At 46.3% G+C, this 19,408-nt stretch overlaps 1 protein-coding gene across 1 annotated transcript in view; it reads right to left on the bottom strand.

The window, feature by feature from the left end:
- The window catches only part of celsr1a (cadherin EGF LAG seven-pass G-type receptor 1a), a 149,381-nt gene that overhangs the window by 49,600 nt on the left and 80,373 nt on the right, over nt 1–19,408 (bottom strand). The window contains 3 exon segments of the mRNA XM_056276325.1: nt 2,142–2,267; nt 2,900–3,063; nt 8,934–9,091. Coding sequence (XP_056132300.1) covers nt 2,142–2,267; nt 2,900–3,063; nt 8,934–9,091 — 448 coding nt within the window.

The following is a 19,408-nucleotide window of genomic DNA, read 5'->3' on the forward strand; positions in this document are numbered from 1 at the left end:
TACTAAGTGGAAAGGACAAACGGGTGTTACTCAAAGCAGTGGAATGGCCGGAGTGTAAAGAATAATGCTGCTGGCAAGCCATGCCGCTTCTTTGCCAGGGAATGGCAACTGTTTGTCATGCACTTCTGTGATGAAACAGGCAACCACAAACTTGCAGGGGACCATTAAGCTCTGTGCAACAGCCGGCATACATATTCATTCACACACACGTACATGTATGCACCCACAAGAATGAACATATGCAAGACAAAAGCAAACACAAACACAAACCTGAGCATGCACCATACAAACATCGTTGTCTAAGCTCACACACACACACACACACACACACACACACACACACACACACACACACACACACACACACACACACACACACACACACACACACAAAAGTGCACACGCAATGAAATTGCTATGCAGCCTAGCCATGAAGTCACCCAGTGCGAGACTGAACAAGCAGAATGTGAGTCATTCCAACCATTTCAGACACAGCTAAGCATACACCAAACTTCTTTCTCACACACAAACACACACACACACACACACACACACACACACACACACACAAAGAGGCTTACAAAATACCAACCGCAAAACCGGGGGAGTACATGAACAAAAAACTATCATTACTTCTGTCGGACAGACACACACACACACACACACACACACACACACACACACACACACACACACACACACACACACGCACCACAGCTCGTAACTCACAAAAGACATGCACGGCCATCAATCACGGGCGAAGGATGTGCGCAGCAGAATGAGGTTTGACAGCTACAGTTGCTACCCGGTGACTGTGAAAACTTCCCTTTGTCCATTTATCAACAATTATCTGTACATCTTTCAGCACACAAAAGTACGCAAAACACATTAGAAGTTGCTGTGTAAATCACAGCGAAGAGATAAGGGAGAGGGATCTTCTTTTGTACCTTAGAGAGAAAAAAAAAGTCAGTGGTTGGATTGCCAGGCTGCGAAATTCATCTTTTTATTTACATCTACCACGTTGTGTCTATTTCATTGTTATCTCTCTACTTTTTTCTTTTTTTTGGATTCCCTCCCCCTCTTTTTCTCCCCAATTGTATCCAGCCAATTACCCCACTCATCCAAGCCGTCCCGTCCCACATGCCTCCTCCGATACATGTGGAGTCGCCAGCTGCTTCTTTTCACCTGACAGTGGGAGTTTCACCAGGGGGCATGGAGCGCATGGGAGGATCACGCTCTTCCCCCCAGTCCCCCCCTCCCCCCTGAACAGGCGCCCCGAACGACCAGAGGAGGGGCTAGTGCAGCGACCAGGACATATACCCACATCCGGCTTCCCACCCGCAGACACAGCCAATTGTGTCTGTAGGAACGCCCAACCAAGCCGGCGGTAACACGGGGATTCTAACCGCCGATCCCCGTGTTGGTAGGCAACGGAATAGACCGCCATGCTACCCAGACACCCTGTAAAGGAGTATTTCTATGCAGTGACGTTATCTATTGATCAGCTTACTGTAGACAGGCCTGTAGGTGTGTACCGGTTTGTTGCTGGGCTCCTTGGTGACTCAATTTACAGTAGTCTGATCAGTAACATGAGCCGCCTGTCACATGTGTCTACTGACAAGTGCATACAGCAAAGGAGTCATAGTGTCAAGAGCTGGGGGGGGGGCATCTGTTAGGTATGGTTTGAACAACAGAAGCAAAGAAGAGCAGAAAGTAATAATTAAGTGCATTATGAATGCATGATATATACTCACTCTCATAAGTGTGCCGGATGTGAGTGCATGAAGGTAAGCATGCATGCCTGCAGTATACGTGTTTTTCCCCCCCTTTAATCCTTTAATCACACGTGGATGATTGATAAATTAGTCACAGCCTGGGCTCTGTGGCTAAATGAAGGCCCGAGGCCATGTTCTCTGTCTCTGCAGTAGTGTCAGTTTGACTTCCTCCTCCTCTAATGCCACATGAGTCAGGAGAGACGGTTTGATCAAGCTTGATCTCAAAAGCAAACACATTTCCTGAGAACGCATGTGCATGCACATGCATGCGCGCGCGCGCGCGCACGCACACACACACACACACGCACACACACACGCACACGCACACACACACACACACACACACACACACACACACACACTTACCTTGTTCACAGTTCTTGCCTCCGTAGCCAGTTGGGCAGTCACAACTGTATGTGTTCCACTTGTTGAGGCACACTCCTCCATTCTGACACACGTCCTTCATGCAGAAGTTCTTCTTGGCAGGACAACCTGATGACGACAAACATTTTGTAGGTGTTAATGCACAACAGTGATCACACATTATTACCCTGTTAAAGGCAACACCCTGACCCAAAGAACCCGCTGTGATGGTCATTTCAATTGAGCAGATGCAGAGAAATTGCCGCGTGAATTTGCGTATGCATGTGAATGTGCACCTAGAGACAAACAAAAAAAATTGCAAATCGTAATTATTGAAATTCCAGAAGGAAGTTGGGCAGCAAAAATGTTTCATCATATACAAACTTATTTGGTGCAAGCAGAATCAGTGGTTTAAAAACCAGTTGCATGTTTGACAAAATCCCTCACTGCCTTTGCAAAACCTTGGCATCCACCCACCGACCAAAAGCACACCAATATTTTTACGGTTACATTTGATCAGCGTAAAATCAGATAGAAAAGTTCCTTTTGTCCTTTAAAAACCTGCCATACAGTCATTGTGTTATTTTGCTAATACATGGATGTTGTTCAGAAAGTAAGCATCTTTTTTTATTTACATCTTGGATATCTGATTTTAGTGACATTTGACCTTTAGCGATGATGTCAGCAATATCTGCAGTACTGCAGCATACATCTATGAAGTTAGCATAGCTTTGGTTAAGCAAGGAGCATGCATATCTAACCTGGCATAGTGCCATTGTTAGCAATGAAGCTAGCCATGTCAATGGGCTTGCTGTCAATGGTGAGGTTTCTCATGCAGCCCACAAAGTCTCTGTTCCTAACTGGAAAGTCCTCGGGCAGGTTGGGAACTCCGCCTAGCAACAGTGGTCCGGTCAGGTCCAATGATCTGCAGAGAAGAGAGGCAGAAACTGTAAGAAACCAATTAAATGGCCTAACCAAGGTTGGTTTTAGACTGAAATGTGCTTTTAACCAAACAACATAATTCTGAATAACATTCTGAATAACATAAATTGTAAGCTCTGTGATGTAAGTACGATGGTGTGTTAGGGACATTGTAGGTAAAAAAAAAATGTATATATTTTCTTACATCAAATTGTAAATTTACGAGAAAAACCCCCCACAAATGTATGAGAAAAAATCTTGGATATTCTCTGAGATTATTAAGGCATACATTTGCAAGTAAAAAAAAAAAAAAGAAAAAAGAAATTCTCTGAAATTAAAGCCACAAATCTATGAGAAGAAAAAAAACCCTCGGGAATATATATATATACACTACCGTTCAAAAGTTTGGGATCACCCAAACAATTTCGTGTTTTCCATGAAAAGTCACACTTATTCACCACCATATGTTGTGAAATGAATAGAAAATAGAGTCAAGACATTGACAAGGTTAGAAATAATGATTTTTATTTGAAATAAGATTTTTTTTACATCAAACTTTGCTTTCGTTAAAGAATCCTCCATTTGCAGCAATTACAGCATTGCAGACCTTTGGCATTCTAGCTGTTAATTTGTTGAGGTAATCTGGAGAAATTGCACCCCACGCTTCCAGAAGCAGCTCCCACAAGTTGGATTGGTTGGATGGGCACTTCTTTGAGCAGATTGAGTTTCTGGAGCATCACATTTGTGGGGTCAATTAAACGCTCAAAATGGCCAGAAAAAGAGAACTTTCATCTGAAACTCGACAGTCTATTCTTGTTCTTAGAAATGAAGGCTATTCCATGCGAGAAATTGCTAAGAAATTGAAGATTTCCTACACCGGTGTGTACTACTCCCTTCAGAGGACAGCACAAACAGGCTCTAACAGGTACTATTTAATGAAGATGCCAGTTGGGGACCTGTGAGGCGTCTGTTTCTCAAACTAGAGACTCTAATGTACTTATCTTCTTGCTCAGTTGTGCAACGCGGCCTCCCACTTCTTTTTCTACTCTGGTTAGAGCCTGTTTGTGCTGTCCTCTGAAGGGAGTAGTACACACCGGTGTAGGAAATCTTCAATTTCTTAGCAATTTCTCGCATGGAATAGCCTTCATTTCTAAGAACAAGAATAGACTGTCGAGTTTCAGATGAAAGTTCTCTTTTTCTGGCCATTTTGAGCGTTTAATTGACCCCACAAATGTGATGCTCCAGAAACTCAATCTGCTCAAAGAAGTGCCCATCCAACCAATCCAACTTGTGGGAGCTGCTTCTGGAAGCGTGGGGTGCAATTTCTCCAGATTACCTCAACAAATTAACAGCTAGAATGCCAAAGGTCTGCAATGCTGTAATTGCTGCAAATGGAGGATTCTTTGACGAAAGCAAAGTTTGATGTAAAAAAAATCTTATTTCAAATACAAATCATTATTTCTAACCTTGTCAATGTCTTGACTCTATTTTCTATTCATTTCACAACATATGGTGGTGAATAAGTGTGACTTTTCATGGAAAACACAAAATTGTTTGGGTGATCCCAAACTTTTGAACGGTAGTGTATATATATATATTTATTTTTTTTTGTCAAGGTACCACATCGCTTTACTTTGCGAGGGTGGATCAACCTCGTCAAACCAGATGCCGCCGCTTGCCGTGTATAATGCCTGCAGTGGATGACCTAATCACATTATACTTTGCAATCGGATTTAGCAATAAGGAAATACTCGTGATTTTAGCCCAGAATCATCATATTATCATAAACATCCGGACCATGAAGAGACGTTGCCGTGAACTGGGCCTGTTCAGAAGAAAACAACATACTGATTTGGATGAGGTGATAGCTTTTGTGTATCAGGAACTACAACGCAGTGGAAAGATGCAAGGATATCGCAGCGATGTGGTTCTTTGAGAGAAAAACAAAAAACAATTTTCTGAGTTTTTTTCCCCGTAAATTTGTGATTTTAATCTCAGAGTTTTTTTTTTTTTAATTTATTTCTGATTTTTCCCTTTTTTCTCCCAATTTAGTGGCCAATTGATCCCTATTTTAATTCAAACACCCACCCTCGTATTGCATGCGTTCGCCAACTGCATCTCTCCGGCCGGCAGTCTCGAAGGAAAGCGCCTCCCCACTTTCGTGACAAGGCGAATCCAAGCCGAACCACTGTTTTTCCGACACACACAGAGACGCATTCACATGACGAACACAAGCTGACTCCGCCCCCCTCCCGAAGACAGCGTTGCCAATGATTGCTGCTTCATCGAGTCCGGCCATAGTCGGATCTGACGAGACCGGGGCGCGAACCCCAGTCCCCAGTGGGCAACTGCATCGACACCAAGCCGATGCTTAGACCGCTACGCCACCGCGGACCTAATCTCAGAGTTTTTTTTTTTGATATAATCTCATCTGAGTTTTTTTTCTCGTAAATTTACTACTTTAATCTCAGAGAATTTTTGTGTTGTTTTTTTTCTCTCTCGTAAATTTATGACTTTAATCTTGGAAATTCTGAGTTTTTTTTTCTCAGAATATTACCCCCTTCCCCCAGCTCTGTCTTTATTTATTTATTTTCTTTACTTACTATAACCCTAATACGCCGTCGTAAGGAACAACGCCACAGTATTAAAAATACCCACTTGTCATTGACAGCCCATTAAAGACAATTTTTCAAACAAAATTATTGCGCAGGTTTGTTATGTTTTGCATTTCCCAATTTATAGTTACAAATTCCTACTGTGTGACAAGGAGATGCAGCTCTGTAGTGTTGAGCTGAAAGTCAAATCAAACTTTATTTAAACAGCACATTTGATGAAAGTACATTAAATGAAAGTACACAGGGTGTAGGTTAAAGCAATGTTAAAAATGCCAGTCTGTCTGTGAAATGGGGATCAATCTGGGTATTACTTGTCTCCAAGCTAATGGCTAGTGTCACACTGACAGAGTCAGTCTCCACATGCATGCTAATAGCCCAAGCTCCTAATGTTAACTTCAAACATCAGAGACTTTGAGGGCTTTGTTGGGACGCAATGCTGCCCGGCGCTCCATGCAGAACCATCGCATGGGCCGTGCGAGGTGTTGTGCGTCTAGGGCCTCACGCCTGGCCTGCAATCCAGTAGTTTTCGTTTTTTTAATAAATATTTATTGACTGTTCTTGACCCAACATGCTTCTAAAATGAAACTCCTGTGTGTCTATTCTATTATAATTCTATTATGCATGGTCAAGTTCACATGAAAAAAATCCAAGAAATTATTCAGGTTTCTTCATTTTTGATATTGCGTCGTTACGTAGTGCGTGCTCTATCTCGCTGCTCACCGCGAGGAAGGAGAAGGGGAAAAAATGTCGGCTGCACGAGAGTGAAATCGATTTCATAAACATGAGCCGGGTGCTGAGAAAACGGAAAAAAATGAAAAAGAAGGAAGAATTTCATAAATCGGAAGGAAGCTCGATGGATAGATCTGTCAATGCTTCCAGAGTTGTGGTGGCTGAGTCGGTGTGCAAAGCTAGTGGGTGCACGTGAATGTGACCGTAGGCTACCTGTAATGACTGGTTTGGCTACCTGTAATGACCGGTCTGAAAAATGATCTAAAATCTGAATGAAATGTAGGCTGTAGACCTAAAGTATTGAACTGTAACGCACTGTCATTCTTCAATGTGCCAGAATAAAGTGACGGCTGAGCTGACTCGATGATGTAAATCCATTAGTTTTACAGTTCATTTTTTTCTTTAAACATAATAATAACAAAGAGTCCTAGCGGACAGTACTGTGTGCAGGCTGATGATGTATTATTCTACTTGTTAAACATGTATTGCTCTGAGATTACACGTGCAGTAGAACTAGAATAGCTGCACGTGTGTGACCATGATTCACGTGCATGCATTTCAATGAGCAGCCCCCCCCCACCCACGACGGGCCTGGCTCCACGACGCAAGTACCAACCTCATAAAGTAAGACTTGTGTGCTTATAAGATATTGAAGTGTGACCAGAGGTGCAAGGCGCTAACGCTAGTCAAAAAGTCTTTTATGAATTCAACGAACAGTCAAACACGAAACTCCCCTCAGCTGAATCTCTACATACCAACTGGACTGTAAAGCGAGCAAAGAAGATCATCTCTGACCCCTCACAGCCTGCTCATCACCTCTTCCAGCTCCTTCCCTCAGGGAGGCGCTACAGGTCACTGTCCACTAAGACAAAATGCTTCACAAGCAGTTTTTCCCCCTAGCCATCAGGACTCTGAATTCCTCCCTGTAGTCCCCTCCTCACACACCATTGGCACAAGTACCACCATTCACCTAATTGTTATTCCTGATATGTTTATTGCTGCTATTGTGTAACTGTATTGTTTGTGATAATATGTGGAGTGTGTTGTTGTCCATGTATGTATTGTGCTACAGAGTTTGTGTACTAAAGACAAATGCCACTAGCCTTGGTCGTGTGGCTAATAAAACAATCTAATCCAATCTAATCTGTGAAACATGTACAATAAGCAAGTTCTACTGACAAGATGTCTGCCCCAACACGGAGTTTAGCCGGCAAGGGCAACAGCAGGCCAGATTTATGGGTAGGAAGATGGCAAAATGACTTTAACATCCGAATTACAATTCCAAACCACCAAATACACTAACTGTACAGGGAGGTGTCTGTGACATTAGTGTACAGACACGTCGGTCACCTGCTGATCTTAAAAGTGCATATTGACAAACAGGGTGCAAGGACAACCAGGCCGTGCACGGGGAACCAGTCAGAGACACACCCCGGATGTGTGATGTGTCAGCCCTCTGGTGAGTAGCACGGTGACTTCTGAAATGGCGAGCTGACAACCGTGGCAGGCTTGTGCACGTCTTCATATTAAAATCTGCGCACCAAAGCAAGGTTGCGTAGTAGCGTGAATGTGTACCTACATGCGCTGAGGATGCATGAGTGTCGACTTCCATCCATCGAGTCTCATCTGTATTTTTATTTTTATTTTTTGCTTTCATGTGAAACTCTGGTAAAAATCGTAATTTACAATGATTTTCAATGTGTTACCTCGACTTCAGGCTCAGCGGACAGGGTACGTTTCACACCCCACAGGACAACCAAACGTGCAAAAACTCATCCATATAATTCAAAAAAGTACATATGGGTATTTGGGGGGTTTTTTGTCTTTAAATTTGAAAAGCAAATGTTTTCAAAATATAAAGAGCTTATCCAACAGTAGCGACACATGTCAACTCCGGTAGCGACACTGAACGAGGAGGGGACACAGTTGATCTTGAACGCAACCCCTCCAGCTACTGGGACCTGTGCAATGAGCTCCTCATGGAATGTAACCTCATTAGCTCCCTTCTGAAGTTTTCGCTCCCTCTCTTTTTCCTTCACCTCCGTTGTTTTCCTACCCCCCCCCCCCATTGCCCATTGGTTCTGTACTTGTAAGCCAGCCAGCAAAACTTTCCCCGTCCAAAAAAAGCTCAGCACCAGGAAAAAAAAAAAAGAAAAGAAAAAGACAATCGTTCTCTGGTGATATTTTAGGGATGACGTGTAAAATGGGTTAAGCCATGCTGAGCCGGGCCTGCCGGTTCTCTGAAGTCATGTCTGACAGCAGGAAAAACTGTGGGGTCGAATGGAGAGATTAACAGAAACAGTGGGAGGACAGGACGGTAAAATGAGCGATTTGTAATGTGTTGTAACGAAGGCAATTAGCCCTCACAACAGAGCATTTGCTACGGCTATTATGTTTTGTCAGGGGAAGGGTGTGTGTGTGTGTCTGTGTGTTTGTGTGAGTGTGTGTAGGTTGAACTGAAGTGTGTGAGCACCTAGCAGAGAGATAGCAAAAGAAAGAGGGAGGAATCGAGGGAGAGAGTTTAACTCACTTCTTCTGTCCTGTCTGCGTGCCCTGGGCAGCACAGGAGTAGTTGCCGATCTGGCTACCAAAGCGAATCGCCATGGAGATGTCACAGTCGTCCACGGCGACCACGGCAACCTTTTCTCCGGAGGGTCCATGGGGGATGCCAAGACGCCCGATATTAGGCTGTAAAAAAGGTTAAAGGTCAACTACTGCATTTCATTAAGCATCACATCAGCACATAGAACCACTTTGTTGATGGCGGCTCTTTCAAACCACCGTGCAATGTTTTTTTTTTATTTCTGCAAAATTTCAGCTATGTTTGACTATCTATCTATCTATCTATCTATCTATCTATAGATAGATACATACATACATACATACATACTTACACATGACAGGCCTCTTTTTTTTGGGGGGGGGGGAGTTTCACCCTTTTTCTCCCCAATTGTACTTGGCCAATTACCCCACTCTTCCGAGCCGTCCCGGTCGCTGCTCCACTCTCTCTGCCGATCTGGGGAGGGCTGCAGACTACCACATGCCTCCTCCGATACATGTGGAGTTGCCAGCCGCTTCTTTTTACCTGACAGTGAGGAGTTTCACCAGGGGGATGTAGTGCGTGGGAGGATCACGCTATTCCCCCCAGTTCCCCTCCCACCCAAACAGGCACCCCAACCGGCCAGAGGAGGCGCTAGTGCAGCGCTAGTGGCTTCCTGACCGCAGACATGGCCAATTGTGTCTGTAGGGACGCCCGGCCAAGCTGGAGGCAACACGGGGATTCGAACTGGCAAGCCCTGTGTTGGCAGGCAACAGAATAGACTGCTACGCTATCTGGACGCCCGACAGGCCTTTTTTAAAAAAAATAAAAACAACAAAAAAAGCATTGTACGCTAGCTAGCACCCAACGATTACTAAGTAGGCTAATTCCTTCATCAAGGCCTGCGACTGAGTGATCTCGATCTGAGAAAATCTGCTTAGAAAATCAGGCCAAGAAATCTCTCCAGCACTCCCAGCAACTGACCTGAGATGGAGGTTCATGGGAGAATTTACTTTACATTAGTAGCCATGGGACAAGCGGAGAAAAAGAATTTACACTGCAAAAAAATATCAACTGCAAGGAAGTAAAGCACTTCGAAGCTTTTTAACAAACTCAATCTTCGTCTTGTGTGCTACACTCACAAAGCAGTCCTGCTTCTGAAGGCGGCTACTGAGACCTCAGTTTGAGGGAGCAGAACCTCTGAACACCGGTATGACGGTGGCAGCCTTCATTTACTCATGTTGTATGGGTTTGTGTGTCCTAGATCTACAGATAAACGCTTCATTCTACTTCTCCCAGGAGAATAACAAGGCTATGGACTACAAACCCATAAGCCCAGAGAGGATCGCGGGTCTGATTCCACCACAGTTTACACAAGACGCAGCTCAGCTGTCCAGACATGACTGACGGAACACCCTCAGCCTGCATGTCATGAACCACAGAACAGCAATCACTGATATTTATCAAACCCACGTTGTCCTGCAACACACTGTTTAAGTACTGGGAGTATCAGCACATCATGTGTCGTGCTGTCTTCTTTCATTTGCATTCAGGAAAGAAAGGCTGAGATGCAAAAAGACAAACGGAGAGAGTCTGAGCGAATGTGTGTGTGTGTGTTTGCGCGCGTGCGGGCACGTCCGCGTGTGTTTATATCCTAGACAAATATGATTCATGTAATGGGACACTGGCGGGGCTGAAAAACTGGGAACAAAGAGAGAGGGGAAAAAAAGACGGCAAAAAATAGACAGGTTGAACAACAGGCAAAAAATGGGGAGTTGGATGGGCCAGAAATAGAATCCTCAGGGACAGAGAAAGGAAAAAGAGAGAAAGACGAGGACAGACAGACACAGTGAGAGAGCGAGCAAGCGAGCGAGTGAGAGAGAGAGAGAAAAGGGAAAAGAGACTGAGAGACTGGCAGACACAGAGAGACAGACAGGCAAACAGAGACAGACAGACAGGCAAACAGAGAGACAGGCAGGCAGACAGGCAGGCGGACAGAGAGACAGGCAGGCAGACAGACAGACAGACAGAGACAGGCAGGTAGACAGCCAGGCAGATAGTCAGAGATGGAGACAGGGTGGCAGTGAGACAGACAGGGTGGCAATGAGACAGAGACAGGGTGGCAGTGAGACAGAGACAAATGCGGTGTCATCAATTGTCAGGTGGGCTGTGGTGTGGATAGTGTTTCCATCCCACAGGGAGGTGTCTCAATGTTCTCAGCACCACTCCCTCCACCAGGCCCAGCGTTCACCCCCTCACAACTAAAACACTTTCACACTTCCCACACACATGTAAGAAAAGCAATGAAAACAGCATTACACCTCAGACGTCACAACTTCCTTCTGTGTGTGTGTCTCTCTGTCTGTCTCTCCCTACAATCGACCTCTCTCCTCCACTCCACATGTCCTTCTCCTGTTTCTGTCCTTTTCCTTCAGACAGTGATATCAAACTGAATAAACCCCAAATATAATGTCTTAGTAGCATGAATGGAAAAGGACCCAAGGGTGTGTATTAAATATAACCGAGTCATCATTTGGCATGACTAGTGACACACGTGGGCAACTTCTCTCCCTCTCAAACACACACACACACACACACACACACACACACACACACACACACACACACAAACACACACACGAGTGAGTGAGACAGACTGTGAAACAAAAACAATGAGGGCGAGAGTTCAAGATGCATGAGTACTGGGTCTCTTTTCCTGTAGTAGTGTGATAACAGAGAAGACGGGTGTGGACACCAGGAACAGGCGTTCACTAGGGCATCATGGGTAAACGCTCATACTACAATTTTCTCTTAACACAAACTCCTCCCAGTGTCCCATGGCTACCAAGTCTCCCAGATACATGGTCATGGCTTTCCATTACGTACTGCAAGCCCCGAACGAAACAGCAGTGGAAAAAATAAACTGCTATCCTCTCTGCAAAAGAAAAGAGAGAACACTCCAGCGGCCACTGATGTAGTCATGAAGCGATAGTTGCAGAATGATATGACCTACAATAACGACCTTCCAAGGTTAAAAGGCCAAAGCAACTTTATTGTTACTCGTGTGTGCATGTGTGCACAAGCGTGCATGTGTGTGTGTGCATGCATGCGTGTGTGTCTGTGTGAGTGTGTGTGTGTGTGTGCGAGTGTGAGTGCGTGTTGGTGAGCGTGGGGGAGATGCGGGTGGGAAAGGCAATGACAGAGGAAGGAAATTAACTCAAGGCTGGGACATGCTCCTGCATCGGTACTCATAAATGTCTCTGCACGCTGGTGTAAGAAAAGGGTTTCCGGGTGAGTGTGACTGGCAGAGAGGCTCAGGGTGCAACAGACGCACACACCTCCAAAACCTCAACGGCCACCGTGCCCGCCGAGTTATGCACATTACCAGTAAGGATCGGTGGAGCGGAGAGGGCTGTCAGCTAACTGTGGTAACAACACAAAACCAAATCAGTAGTGGTGGACAATTTGGTTCTGTACATGCAGCACGCGAACGCCACATTCAAGTACAACCCACAACCCTAGCACCCATCTCTCTACCTACACCCAAAAAATATGCCCCTACCCAACAAACATGCCCTTATCTGACCACAACACACACACATGCACAGATATGAATGTAATGGAGCTTTAATGACCTTGTACCAAGCCCTTCCCTGTGCACCAGACCAGCCCAGTCAACATCACAATACAATACTGTGACCACACTGACGACACACTGACAGCAACCCACATCTATCCATCCCTCTACCCACATCTATCCATCCCTCTACCCACATCTATCCATCCCTCTATCCACATCTATCCATCTATCCACATCTATCCATCCCTCTACCCACATCTATCCATCCCTCTACCCACACCTATCCATCCCTCTATCCACATCTATCCATCCCTCTATCTCTGTCAGAAAGACGTCAGGCCAAGGAGGATAAAAAGGAAAGCAAGAGAGAGAGAGAGAGAGAGAGTGAGAGATAACTCAAGTGAGAGAGAGTTACACAGATATTGGAGGGACACAGACAGCAAGATGAGAGAGATGGGAGGAAAGAGGGAGAAAGACGGGTAAGCAGACAGAGGAGGGAGCAAGAGAGAGAGAGAAATAACCAGATGAGAGACAGAGATAAGGGTAGAGAGGGGAAAGGGTGTGAGAAAGAGACGGGAAGGGGAAAAGGATATCATTAATCAATCGAATTAAGTGGAAAATCATTTCCTGCATGCAAAAGCTTGAGTGAGATGAAAAGAATCTGGGAAGGACAGTAGCGAGAGAAACGTTGCAAAGACAAACGACAACGGAGGCCGCAAAAGAAATGCTGAATGAAAGACTGAATCTTTCTGCTGCAGGAGCTCGTGCTGCATAATTGTACAGACTTGTTTGTGGAAGATTATGTACTTTGCCAGGGGCAAAATGTACTTTGTATAAGACTAGGGATCTGCTTAAAGACACATGATGTGTGTGTGTGTGAGTGTGTGTGTGTGTGTGTGTGTGTGTGGGGGGGGGGGGGTTGCAGGTAATTAAAGATGGTGGTCCAATGCTGATTTTCCAAAACTATCCCACAATGCCACATAGGCCCAACCTTTGACAAGATGGATGGACCTGTGGTTTTGCAGTATGATTTTAATATATGAACTTATAATGGGATATTTTTGGTAACAGGCTGGGCGGTGGCCACCACTTCTGAAAGTAATTAGTACATCAAACTTTTCAGCCTCAAGCGGTGCAAAAAAAAAAAAAAAATTCTTTCGGCGATATTGAGGAAATGCAATCGATGTTTGGCGTTTCTGCTAAGCCTGTCTGATTATTGACATGGGAATCTGTGTATGGGAACCAAACTTACGACTTCTAATACAATAGGGGGCTCTCAGAGAGTAAAGTCTGTCTTTAATTTCTCAAGTGTGATTTTTGAGACACTCAGCCTGTCTCTCAGGTTGATGTCTACACACACAGTTCATTGCATATGTGTGCGCCACCTACAGTCGCTTTGCATGTACTGCAACAAAGCTGCCATGATGTCAGGAGGCCACACCCCTCCATCTGGCTGTCAGCCAATCATATCTCTGCTGCTAAAGGCATAACTTTACCGCTGTAACCAGAGACATAGAACTTTCCAGCATGCCCACAGAGTGCCCCTCATATGAACGAGCGGAGTCTTGGTTTTCCCTCTTGGCTTGGCCGCGGTGCCTCATTATCATACCTCACCAGGTTCATACCAGAAAACGGGGGGAAGGCCTGACTTGAAAACTGTCAAGTGACAAGATTGACGGTGCCTTTACGTAACGCGGACACGGCTTCCTGGAGTGGGGCCCTCCCTTATCTTACACGAAGTTCAGCTAGCGTGCCGCTTCAGCCTCTGGGAGTGCTCCATGGTGCACTGGTTTAGCATGCAAACCGTGGATTCGGTGTTCTTTAGTGGATCAGACCAAAGAAGGTGTACGACCAGAAGGTCGCCTGTTCAAGTCTACTTCACACCACCGGGATGACCCAGTGGTTCGTAAGGATTGTTTCCCATAAGGCAGGCCAGGGCTCAGCGCCCTTACAGCCTGACCTGTTGTCCTTTATCACAATATTTCACTTTTCAAACAAGTAGAATAAACTGCTCATAAAAAACAATTAAGGAACACATAAAAAAGTTTAAAAAAAAGAGAAAACAACAGTGTTTTATTAGAAAGCACATGGCAGTCTATTCAACACAGAGTTTGAGTCCCCATGTTGCCTCCAGCTTGGTCGGGTGTCCCTACAGACACAACTGGCCATGTCTGCGGGTGAGACGCCACATGTGGGTATGTGGTCGCCTCACTAGTGCCTCCTCTGGTTGGTCGGGGCACCTGTTCAGGGGGGAGGGGGAACTGGGGGGAATAGAGTGAGCCTCCCACGCGCTACGTCCCCCTGGTGAAACTCCTCACCATCAGGTGAAAAGAAGCAGCTGGCGACTCCACGTGTATCAGAGGGGGCATGTCATAGTCCGCAGCCCTCCCCGGATGGGCAGAGGGGGTGGGGCAGCAACCGGGATGGCTCAGAAGAGTGGGGTAACTGGCTGAAGTATAATTGGGAAGAAAAAGGGGGACCCCCCCCCCCAAAAAAGAGCATGTCTATAGGCATGAATTTTTCTTAATATCGAGGACATGAAGAGGATAAAGAACTTGCAAGGCTGCGCTCCTCAAGAGTCTCCCCCCAGTGTCTACGAGCTGCAACAGCAAAGACACAAAGACCGCTGGTCATACGTTTCAACAAGACACAAAACCCCTTACTTGTCCCATTGCTGCTTTACAGCAGCTGTCTTAACGCTTCACCACAACCAGAGCATCAGAAGCTCTCTCAAACACACACACACACACACACACACACACACACACACACACACACACACACATGCATGCACGCACACACACTTACAGCAACTACCAACAATTTTCATGGTGCCTTTGCACACATAAGGTGCTTCAGTGGAAGCTGCTGCCAGGTGTGAAAGTGTGTAACTGGTAAGTGTGAAGCAAAGTCCTGCTGGATAAAGAAGCATGTGACGGCGGCCTGGTGACGGTGGCCTGGTGACGGCGGCCTGGTAACGGCGGCCTGGTGACAGTGGCCTGGTGACGGCGGCCTGGTGACAGCGGCCTGGGTGAATACAGTGTAAGAGCAGCTAACCACTCCTCTAAATCAGTGGACTGAGTGGGAGCGTGTGACACCGCCGTGAAAGTCTGACGGAGATGAGGGAAACCGCACAAGCAGACGGACTCCCTGAACAAAAGGGACCGGGGCAGCTGACGTACGATCTTATCATGTTGCCTCTCTCCAGCGCAGTGGAGCGAGAGACGGAAGAGATAAAACACCAAGAAAGAGAAAGGGGTGACAACGACAGCTGGAGAGGTGGTGAGAGACAGGGGGCAAGAAAAGGCGGGAGAGAGAGACAGACAGGAAGAAGGGGGGGAGAATGAGAAGCAAAGAGAGAGAGACAGAGAAACAGACAGACAGATGGACAGACAGATGGACAGACAGACAAGAGATACAGACAGACAGATAGACAGACAGACGGACAGAGATACAGACAGACACACAGATAAACAGACAGACAGACGGAGAGACAGACAGAGAGATACAGACAGACAGAGAGACAGAGAGACAGAGAGACACACAGACACACAGACATAGGCCCTGACGTGTTGCATGAGGGCCCCATCCACCCGAAATGCTGGGGGTGCAGCTGTTAGGGTGCTGAAAAGTTACAAACACACACACACACACACACACACACACACACACACACGCACAAACACACACACACATACACGGTCAGCCCTATACTCAACATAAAGAGGTGTGTGCAGTGTACATACAAAGCTAGACATGCATAAGCATTTACCCAGCTGTTGATTCATAACTGCTCCACTCTCACACAGCTCCCACGCAACACAACACATACACATGCATGCACATGTGCACAAACCATCAACACACCAGTCAATCTCAGCAGCAGAGAGAAAGGAGGACGTTTATGGAGGAAAACAAGAGCGAGGGGTCAAAGAGCCGTATCACCAAATATGACACAGCCTTTCTCATTTCAGCCCACCGTCCTCTCCAGCGGGCCAGCGGCAGACTTTCTATCTGATGCTGTATCCTCAGGGGGTAGAATCAACTGTCTCTGGTGCTTAGTGTGTGTGTGTGTGTGTGTGTGTGTGTGTGTGTGTGTGTTAGTGATGTAACTATGGAAATGTATACGGTTTCTCGCTACTTTCTGACACCACATTTTGAAGTGCACTTGGCCTTCAATTTGAGGGGCCCCCACAATAACTTCTCATTTACAACCCCCTTGACTATCTCTCTCTGCCCCCCCCCCCGCTCTCTCCGGGGGTGCTGACAATTCCCTCTTCATCTTTTAAGGTCTCGTCTCCGGGGGGCGATAGGCTTGCAGGTGCCATGGCAACGCACTTGATCCCTGCGGTTACTCACAAAGAGGAGAAGGGCAGAGAACATGAGCAGGTTGGCCGGGCACACACACACGCGCACACACATGCACACAGTGATCCACCAAAACACATTTTCCTCATCTCAACCACAAACCAATCCATTCTCTCTCTCTCTCTCTCTCTTTGTCTCCTTTCGCTGCCGTTAATACAGACCGCCAACGTGCGTTGACAGACGCCCTGACACCCCATATTACCACCGACTGCTTGTAAAAGCCGACATGACAACTTAACTAGCCCCGCGGCCGGGATAAAGGGCCCTGCTCCACAGATTGAGTTACGCGCACAACACGGTACGGAAGCACAGCTAAAACCTTAAACACTGTCAGGAGTGAAGACCAGAAACTAATGAGGGGGAAATATGTGTTGCTCATGGTGGGTGGGAGAGGGGTGTGTGTGTGTGTGTGTGTGTGTGTGTGCGTGTGTGTGCATGTGTGAGAGGGAGTGAGTGAGTGTCCGGGCTACATGGGAAGGATGTCTGCAGAAAGCCTCCAAGATTGTGTGCGTGTGTTTCAGGAAGCGGCTAGCAGAGGTCCAGACGGCCAAACCGTTTATTTTGTTAATAAAGGAAGAGCAGTGCAAAGGCCCTGTTTATGTTTGCCTCTGTGCCAGGAAATGCCCTTCTCTCTCTTTACCCCCCCCCCGCACGGAGGACCACGTCTGTCCCCCATTCCTTGTTACGTGTGTGTGTTTGTGCACGTGAGTGCGTGTGTGCATGCATGCATGTGTGTGTGTGTGTGTGTGTGTACATGCATGTGTGCGTGCATGTGTGTGTTTCTGGTATGGTGTAGAGTTTTGGCCCCATCATGTGCAGGCTAGTGTGTCCTTCCCTCTGGCAGGATACGTCTCTATCTTGTCCACATTACCTCACCTGTCCTCTGGCTATGTAAACCTAGATGTGTGAATTATTCAGTCTTACACACACACACACACACACACACACACACACACACACACACACACACACACACACACACACGGAGTCTCCCGAGGCCTCACACAACATGACGGGGTCCTCCCTTCTCCTACAGGGGAAGTGTCCCGTGTTCAGTCCTATACGTTTCTCCCCTCTTGGTGTGCACATTACACGTGTCTATACATCAGTGTTACGGCCTGACAGCCGCTTTTGTCGACATGTAGCTTTTAAGCAGCCGAACAAATGTATGGCCCGGCGACTACTGCGGGTAACCTTACCCCCTGCTTGAATGGGTTAAAGAAGAAAAAAAAAAGGCTTGTACAATCTGCAAAAGTGGTCAGCTGCCTGTACACACACACCTACAGAAGAACTGATGATTCATGTTTTACATGACAGGGATATTTTGTTTTTCACATTTTCATAAAACTTAATATTTTTCATATTTGTACAGATCGAAACTTACAAAGGTTTCCACCGGCTCGTTTTGATCATTTAGTTGTATTTTTCTCCAGCCCTGTTTTGGAAACGAGTCGTTGTCATGGTAACAGGGCTGAGTAGCATCGTGATTGGATCGAGCAGTGCAGTGGAAATGATCCCGGTTATTCGGCGGCATGGTGGCACAGTGGTTAGCGTGGTCACATCACAGCAAGAAGGTCCTGGGTTCGAGCCTCGGGGTAGTCCAACTCTGGGGGTTGTCCCAACAGGGAGTTTGCATGTTCTCCCCGTGTCTGCATGGGTTTCCTCCGGGTGCTCCGGTTTCCCCCCACAGTCCCAAAGACATGTCGGTCAGGTGAATCGGCCATACTACATTGTCCCTACGTGTGTGTGTGTGGGCCCTGTGATGACCTGGTGGCCTGTCCAGAGTGTCTCCTTGCCTGCCGCCCAATGCCTGCTGGGATAGGCTCCAGCATCACCATGACCCTGCGTAGGATAAGCAGTTTGGATGATGGATGGATGATGGATGGATGGATGGATGGATGGATGGATGGATGGATGGATGGATCCCGGTTATCGTCATTAAGCTAAAACTGATCAAAAGTCACCGGATAAAATAATTTTCATGCCAACGCTGTTTAAATAATCCGGTTACCGTGGTCAAACGGTCCAGTTAAAGTGATCATTATGGGCCTTTCGTAAATTGGATATAAAAAAATATCGGGCCGGACGGATGTGACGGCTATAAGCAGCTTCCACTGTAAAATGAGGAGTAACAAACAGTAGTTAGCTCTAGTTTGTGCAATGCTCGGCAGCAAAAAACTTCCAACACAGTGAGACGGTGGTGGATAAGGAGGGGACTGACTAGGGAAGATGGATGGAGAGACAGAGGGAGGGCAGACGGACAAAGGGAGAAAAATGAGAGGCAACAAAAGCAATAAATCATCTTGATTTATTTTTTATCCCTCAATCCTTTTTTTACCCTGTCTCCCTTTCCTGCATCAAACATTCTGGCTTTTTTTCTTCATCAGTCCCTCAACTTTTGAGTTTTATCCTCCATTTTCATCCACCTCCCTCCCCTTCATTCCTCTCGTTCTTTCTCCTTCCCTGCTCTGCCCCTCTCCTCTCTTACTGTTAATAAGGGGTTTAGGTCACGCTAGGT

The sequence above is a fragment of the Lampris incognitus genome, chromosome 3 (assembly GCF_029633865.1).
Source record: "Lampris incognitus isolate fLamInc1 chromosome 3, fLamInc1.hap2, whole genome shotgun sequence".
NCBI lineage: Eukaryota > Metazoa > Chordata > Actinopteri > Lampriformes > Lampridae > Lampris > Lampris incognitus.